Genomic DNA, 8,557 nt, shown 5'->3' on the forward strand with positions numbered 1-8,557 from the left:
TACAGCTGAAAGGCTGGAGTTTCTGAAGAGCCAAAAGAATGCTGAAGCCCCAAAGAACACCAGGTCAGGCATTCTTCAGTCAGTGACAAAGAGAAGGAGGACTGGATTTCCTAACTCCCTGATGCAATCCAGGGCTACCATTTAATTTAATTAGCCTGTTCCATGTATTTCAGTAAAATAAAGCATCAAGACATGAACTCTGTCATAGGGCTCCAACTCTGCAATAGCCATGTTTACCTTTTCTCTCTGAATAGCTTTCTTCTTCAGGATTTCAGCTTTTTCAGTTGCCTTTTTTGCTTCTACATATTTTTCTCTCTTGTGCTGTATGACATAAACATAGAAAACCTTTACATATGTATGTACACAAAGAACACATAAGATGACTTGAGTCCTATACTGCACTAAAGTGTGTTTGAGGAAAGTTTCCAGAATTTTTTCTTTAAATGACACACTGAATAAAGCAGGCTGTGCACCAGCTACTCCAATATTGGCTTTATGAAGGCTGAGAAATATAGGACTGATAAACAGGCATCCATGCAAGGAATCACACAATTGACTGATAACTTACAAGCACTTATACCTTTTATAACAGGAACAACATTCCTACATAAGCACTAAAAGGGTGGTACATTGATCAATTAGTCAAAGCGGAGGCAGGATGCCAGAAGATACAGTGTGGCATATAACTGTACTGGTTATCATTTTAGATATGATCTGCGATATGGGTTGTTACATATTTATAGCCAGATTTCTCATTTTCTTTGGTGCAGAACACTTGTTTCTAGTTTTCTGCGGCTTCCTTCAGGTTTCATCACTTTCTTTTGTCAAGCAGCTGTGAGTTCATTTTATAGCCATATGAAACATTTCATGAAAAGCTTTTTTCAGTTCTTAAAATAAACACACAAATTTATTCTTCCTGACCTTTTGCTGGTATTTAGATTGCATGAGCATCATTTGCTGTTTTGTCCTTGCTTGAGCCTCTGATTCCTTTCCACCTTAAAAAAAAAAAAAGTATAAATTGTGTTTTGCATAAGCATATTAAGTTCAAATGCCAGTCATTTCAGAACAGAGCAATATAGCAGACTGGATGCATGCATATACAGGAATTTTTTCATAATTGCAGTAGCTGTCTGACATTAAAGAGAACAGACAGAAGACCTTTTTGATCGTTTCATCCATCCATCAAAGGCAGTAGCTTGTTATTTACAGGGCATCCACTGCATCATCCACTCTACCAGCAAATATGCCCTACAGTATATGATCAGTTTACTGAGGAACTATTCCATTTTCAGAAAATCAGTCACGCTTTGCAGATGAGTCTTCGTTTTCAGATCCAGCTCTCCCCACCTTTGCTCAGTTTGTCACATATAGAGTCAGAAATTTTATTGCCAAAAGTTTCTCTTTTATCAAATTTAGGAGCTTGGAGTCTCTGCCAACTCCAATGGGATGCTATCATTTGAATATCTTCTAAGTAATGTCTTGGGGCTCGAGGAAGAATCCCTTTTCTGAAATGGAAATCAAAGCCTTTTTCCAGAGACCTCTTATTTATATCCAGGTAGCAGAAAGTGCCCTTTCCAAAGGCACAGGGTCTCTTTGGAGAAAATCTAAAGCTCTGGCCATAATGTTCAGCCTTCATTAAAAAAAAAAAACCCAAAAACCAAAAAACACACCACAAAACAAACAAAAAAAAAACCCAAAAGCGAACCACACAAAGTGAGAATAGGTCTTATGGGACAGAGGGAGTGGGTTTGATTGTATCATTCTGATCTACTATTTTCCAGCAGGCTTCACCCCATTTTGAAGATAAGGGCTGTATTTTCACCTAGTGATTTTCCGAGAAGTTCCCCACTATGGGACTGTTAAACAGCCAGACTGATCTGTGCTACCTGAGCTGCCTCAAATGTAACATAGCTATACTAGATCTTTCAGGGGCGATCACCCTTCACTAAAGTAGCTTTCTCCACTTACAAATGGTACGTAACTAAATTTAAGGTGCTTTTGTGAGGTTCAGTGAATGGGAAATCAATTACCTACATGTGGAAACATTACTATGCACACAGATAACTCCGTAAGATTAATCTCAAAAGAAAGACACAGTATACAAGCAACAAACTTACAGTAGCAATAAGCATAAAGCTGGCATTGTAGAGTGTCTCCTCCCCAGGTCTAGGAAAAAAATGCTAGTAAACAAGATTTGAAACCTTCTGGATGCTCGATCTTTCTTTCTTTCCAGCCTTTTATTGGCAACATTTAATACTTGCGTTCACTGTACATTTCTGCATGTCCTGCTGGACATCAGCTCTAAACGAGCATTTTACTGTCATTATTAGCCATTACCTATAGCCCTTCAGCCAGGTTTAATTCATCCAAGTTGGCTTGGCTGTAACATGTCAAGTGTTTCACTGAATTCAGAGTATGTTGTGACTGTTTTTATATAATATGATTGAAAAAGAGGCCATTGCATTTAAAAGGCATGATTTGTTGTTCCACTCATTGCTTATGGCGGAGGGTAGAACCTGGATCCTTCATTGCTCTCATCTCTCTGTGGTAGCTGAAAGTTTGCCAGTCAAATATTAGGGAGTTGATATCCAGAATACTTATTTCCCTATGGAAAGTATAAGTGTTAAGAAACTTCAACTGTAAGAATTCTCTGGTGATTTGGACTAGATGTGTAGTGTCTTAAAATCACTCTGAGAAAATAACATAGGATACTTTTTCTTAATGAGTACCTAAAGTCGTGAAATTAGAGATGCCACTTATATTTTTTTCTTTCCTTGAGCTCTCTTCTGTTCCAAATTTGCTCCTATGGGAATGATAAGATCTAATAATCTTTGCACCTTAACTCTTTTCAGAGGCAGTGAACATAGTGCATGTGCCTCAGTCTCCAGGGGACTTTCTAAGTGGCAGCGAGACAGTGACTGAAGAGCTCAAATAACCTCCTCGAATTTTTTTAGCTTTTTCTTGCCTTTTTTCTTCTCCTTAACTCACTTCTTTCCCAAGAAAGCTTTTAAATGCAGTGAGATTAGAAGAAGTTAAGACTCCCCACCCCACACTCTTAGTCACTGTGTGTTTGCCACCACATCCCCAGTCACACAGCCAGCCTGCACACATTCTGCATAGACAGCACACACCAACTATCTGTTTTCAGATTTTGCTTTCTTCAGAAAAAAAGCTTTGCGGTCCTCTTGGGACAGAAGCATGTCTTCTACGAACCGCTCACAGGCAAGAAGCAGCTAGTGTTTATGAACTCACAAAGAGCATCTCTGGCCATATGATGGTGAGAATACAGGGCATCATATTGCAAAGGTAGGTTCACCTCAGCAAGCAACTGGGACTCAGGCTGCAGGGCAAAACAAACATGTGGGACCATTATTGCCTTGACCCCAGAAACAAATTGGGTTGGAGTCAGTTCAAATTCCTCCATCTCCCACCTGGTATCTATTTTTATACACAGTAACCCACCCCCAACTTATCTTGTATAGCATGGCAAAGAAAGAATTTAGTTCCCAGGTCACGCAGATAGTAGCCTGCACTGTGTACGCCAAATTCTCCTACAACAGTCAAAAGAAGGAAGATGAGCTCTAGTTTTACAAAACTAATATAGGCATCATTCTAATAATTCACTTTGTCAGAACAAATTTTGTCCCATTTCTATTAGTGCAGTTCCTCAAGGTCATCCCATTTTCGCTGTGCAGTATCCTCATCATGTTCTCTATAGATGATGCTTTCAAATTTTGTCTTGTCAGTAAGTTTCATCAGCTCTCTTCTACTTTTTGTGCCAAAGACATTAAAGAAAGATACTAAAACAAGATAGGTCTGAAAAGCACTTGTAAAGCACTGGTAATAACCTTCCTCCTACTTCAGCACAACCTGCAGCCCTATTCTCTGTACAAGATCGGGTGTGTGCTGGGGTTTGGGTTTTTTTTTTTTTGGTCTTTTTATTTTTTTAAATTCCCAAATAGCACTAAATTAAATGCTTTATAGTGGTTACAATCGAAGACATCCACTGCAGTTTCTCTCACTTGTCTAGAAATAGTTGGCTATCTTATCAAACACCTCAGTTCAATTCAACATGACCTAAGCTCCTGTAGCTTTTTATCTCGCTTTTTATTTACCTAACTCTGTTGTTATTTTTATAAATTTGGTAATACAGAGCCTCATGCACATTTAGCCTCATGCACATTTATCCTCTGAAGCTGCAGGGATCCCTCCAGCCTCTTCAGTAGCCAGCCATCAGGAAAGCACACGTACCAGCCCCTAACACAGAAGAGTTTTCTTATGGGTAACTGGAGGGTCTCAGACACATGCTGTCCATTTGTGCTCTAATGCCAAATGTGCATTCCCTCAGAGGCATCAACCACAGACAATGTCACCAACAGGAGGGATAATCCACCTCTTTTTCCCAAATATTAGTATAGATTTTCTACAGTGATCTTGACAGATTTCTTGAGCTACAATCTATGCTGTTTTGTTTCAGAAATGTCTTCATTGCCATGACCATCAAAAAGCACAGAGCACATACATTAGGCTCATGTCAGCCCTTATTGATACTGAAGCTCTTTAATAAGCAGCATGTGAGAAAAAGTGAAAAATGTCTCATGTCCTGGAAAATAAAATTTTGCAATTCATAATAGCTGATTTATACATCTTACCCAGTCTCTGTGGAACCAGCTTAATTGGCCCTGGCCTGTGCTCTTCCTTCCACCGCTCCAGGTCATCAAGCTCTTTCTTAGCAACTGAGCAGGTACAAAAAAAAAAAAAAAAACAAACCACCAAATATAAAGAAGTTAGAGGTAGTACTAAAAAGTAGGTTGTATCACTAAATGTATGTTATCCTGAAGACCCATCCAGGAACAGACAAACTTGTTCTCAAGGGATGCAGATAAGTCCTGGGAGGTCACACAGTCACTGGAATCACTAGCAAGGCAAACATTTTGCCTAACTTGACACTGCATGGTGAGCAAACCCTAGGACTCAACCCCAAAAACAAAACAAAAACCAGCTAAGAGACTGCTTCTTAACCCCTGGGAAGCTGTAGGTAAATACCACAGTCTTTATCCTGCAGGTAAAGCAGAAGTTGTTACAATTAAGACGTTATTGCTGCATGTAGAAAAAAAAAGTACTGTAATGCTCCTTAGCAGGGAAATTAAGAAAACATAATTTTCCCTCCCAATCACATTCTTCCTAAATAGAAACAGGAGGAATACATGACTCGGCTTCAAATTAAGACACTTCAACATAGTTGTCCACAAGTGAGATGGGCACCAAGCTCCCAGTGCAGGTGGTGCAAACCTAGCCAATACATCCGGGGCACCAGCTCTAGGATGGCTGGTTGATTAAACTGCTCTCTCTAATGGACTGACAGAGTTAAAAAAACAACAATTCCTCTCAAGAGCAAGGCCCACAAAGCCTATGAAAAGAGGAGCTGTGTTTTAGAGTAGTAACTCAGTTGCTCTAAGAGGACATTTCATTCCTACTAAAACCAATATAAGCCATATTTTCTAATGGCAGGCTATGGGTATCAGACGCTAACACCAGCTCTCCTCTAACAAGATAAAGCCAGTTCCTGGGCAAGTCTCTAAAGAGGCCCAAGACCAACACTAGCTTGTTATTTCGCCTCTAAAACAAGCACTTAGGTAGGGACTGGATTCAGTGAGGCCCTATTTCTGCCAGTTTCCAAGGCAGAAGTACTTGGCATGCTCCAGACCTTGCATGCTGGTGGCACAAAGTGAAAACATCCTTATTAGTCCAGTAGCACCTATGCTGTTAAGTGTCAGAGTCAGCTCTAAGATCATCTGCTTTTATTCCTACTTCCAGAAGATTATGGTTTGGTTCAGGAGAAGTCCATTTTCTTTCTCGCAACCAAAGGTAACCGAACCCTACACCAGCCCTCTGGTGGAGCATTTCAGCCAAACTCACAATGTTTGAGAAGAAATGTTTTTATTGCACTGTTTCCTTGAGGGCTCAAAACACAATGACTGCTGCCTAACGCTCCTTCAGCTTTCATATCTTTCACAAATAAAGAGCCAGGAGTGCAGGACTGCAGTGCTTGGTCATCTCTGCATAGAGGGTTTATTTCATGGCTCTTTTGTTGTAACTTTTGGCAATGAAATCTTTTAAACACATGCTTAATATTTCTGGTAGAGGTTCAGGGTGTTCCTGCTTAGCTACATTCACCAGAAATACCTAAAGCCAAGCAAAAGTGAAGATATTTTCCATCTAAAAAGATCTTTCCCATCTTCATTAAAAGATCCACCTACAATCCTTAAACGGAGATCCAAGAACTGACCATGGTTCTGTTGCTTTAGTCTACATGAGAGTACTTTCAAAAATATTTCTTACTTATGTTTTCTTCTTCCTCCCCCGAACCCAGAGAGTGTTCAAAGTTGAGTTCTCCAACCTGAATTAAATCCTGCAAAAGTGGGATAGAGCTAATTCCAGATGAGCCTTGTAGAAGCCAGCTAGAATATCTCCAGCATGGAAATTACCAAAAATCTTTTCCTGAACAAGACTTAATTTGCATGAATTTTAGCCAGATGAGAAGTCAGTCCTAAGAAAAGCCTACAGGATGATGGAGAATGCTTATAGTACTGACTCTACTGTCACAGCTGCACATATAAAAACATTGTAAAAATAAAGATAAAAGTTGCAAGGGAGATAAAGCGCACAAAACCCTAAATTTATTCAAGCAGAAATAATGTACTACCAATTAGACAATTCTACTTACTTTGTTGCAACTGGTTTCTTCTGGTTTCATTTGGAGTTATCAAGACATACGGTCTGACACCGTCTACAGAAAACCAGGACTAGAAGGGGGTTCCTTCATCAGCAAGATCAGTTTTCTGCTATTGTAGCGAATAACTTCATATCAAAATCAGTATTTATTTTGATTCAGCTCTTCAGGAATTTTTGGTAAATACTCTAGAAATACTTATTTGGAGTTGGCTGCATGTTAATATTTTCAGAAACTTTTAGCACAGCCTTCACTTTTCTTATTCAAGTCTCACTTTAGACTGCTGACCTCAAGTCTCAGTCATTTCAGATCGAATCACTTCCTTGAATCAAAATGTTCCATGCAGTAGACAACTACTTCCACAGCTTGCTCAAGCACAGAGGAAGACCATTGTCTACTGGGAAGAGCACTGGTTCTGGCAGTCCCATGCCACATCTTGAGAGCACAAGCGCTTCATGGATTTAGGCAGTCTGCCCAAGAGTTGTCCAAGAAGCGTGCAAAATCATACTGTTTGTGATGGACCCAGGTAACTTGCTCTCAGCCCAAGCCTTGGTTTCCTTGTCAGCCTTGTGTGTGTCAGGCACTGGGAGTTCCTTGGGCATATTTATCTTGCTGTCACGCCTAAGGTGCGACTCATTGAATCAGGACAAAGGCCCATTTGCCAGACTTAATTCAAAATGCAGTTGCTGTCTTAAGAAGCTACCAATCTAATGTGACAGCAAAGAAGCAGGACAGGGTTCAGAGTGCATTAGAGACTTGAGGTGATCAAGAGTGATGAAAACATGTCAGTTCCACTTGGAGAAAACAAAGGATTTCATCTACACAGTGTATTGTGTGGGTCTGAGTTTATACTGCTCCTGCTTAGCAGAAGCTGAGCCACCGGGGTGCAGGTCTACCAGAAAAGCACAGAGCAGCAGTTGGCTCTATGTATAGGAGTAAGCTCACATCTCTTTGCAGTATTCAGCAGGGTTTTATCTGCACACATGGGCACAAATACTTCATTTGACTTCATCGTGGTGAAGGCCCAAGGAGAAGAGTAGAAAACAAAGAGCAATGAGGGGCGATGGCTGAGCCTCTTAAAAGAAGAAAGGGCCACAGGGGGTGGCTAGAGGACAAGATAGGAAGCAGAGAGAGCACAGCTGGCTGCAGAAAAGTAATGAGAGAATGAGGCCCAAGACTAAGGCTAAAAGGGGAATGAAAATCGTGCAAATACATCAAAGTGCAAAAAGCTGCCTGCTGCTGTATCACTGTAATTCAGGGTTTGGGGAAGGAAAGTATTTATATCCAATTACCTCTTTCTCTTTGAAGACTTATTCTAGGAGGATGTGGATTAATTTATGAGATTAAACTAGTAAAGATAGAGCTGCAAGCTTTAATGGCACCATTTAATATGATTCTTTCCCTTCTTGCCAACATACTCTGGTGCCCATGAGACTGTTCTTCACCTCCCCACCAAATCCCAAACCCTCAAAGGCAGGAGTGAAAAGAGCAGCAATGCCCCTTCGGCATTAACAGCACAACTGCAAGAGCTACTTAAAAGAAGTTTTGACAACACATCTTGCTTATGGTGTAACATTCCTCATCACTCATGGTTTTTCATATTTGTCTTTATTTGACCAAACAGTAGCATTTACAACTTATCCCCAAATGGGTACGACAAGCTGCTCCACAGTTTATCGGTTTTAATAATTTTTTTAGTTTTTCTTGGCTATTTCAGATATTAAGATCATATTTCTCTCAAGTTCATACACAGAGGTTATTAAGTACCTTTTACATCCCCCCTCCCTCTGTCAATGGAAAAAAAAAAAATGGCTGGAATTGTGA

At 40.1% G+C, this 8,557-nt stretch overlaps 1 protein-coding gene across 1 annotated transcript in view; it reads right to left on the reverse strand.

Moving 5' to 3' along the window:
* Positions 1–237: 237 nt before the first annotated feature.
* LOC104462310 (epithelial-stromal interaction protein 1-like) overlaps positions 238–8,557 on the reverse strand; it is a gene marked incomplete at its 3' end in the record, with an annotated part of 17,709 nt that continues 9,389 nt past the window's right edge. The window contains exons 3-6 of the mRNA XM_010074211.1: positions 6,728–6,780; positions 4,653–4,736; positions 922–995; positions 238–321 (exon numbers count right to left, since the gene is read on the reverse strand). Coding sequence (XP_010072513.1) covers positions 238–321; positions 922–995; positions 4,653–4,736; positions 6,728–6,780 — 295 coding nt within the window. The remainder of the gene's footprint in view (positions 322–921; positions 996–4,652; positions 4,737–6,727; positions 6,781–8,557) is intronic.

The sequence above is a fragment of the Pterocles gutturalis genome, unplaced genomic scaffold (genome assembly GCF_000699245.1).
Source record: "Pterocles gutturalis isolate BGI_N339 unplaced genomic scaffold, ASM69924v1 scaffold11242, whole genome shotgun sequence".
NCBI classification, from domain to species: domain Eukaryota; kingdom Metazoa; phylum Chordata; class Aves; order Pterocliformes; family Pteroclidae; genus Pterocles; species Pterocles gutturalis.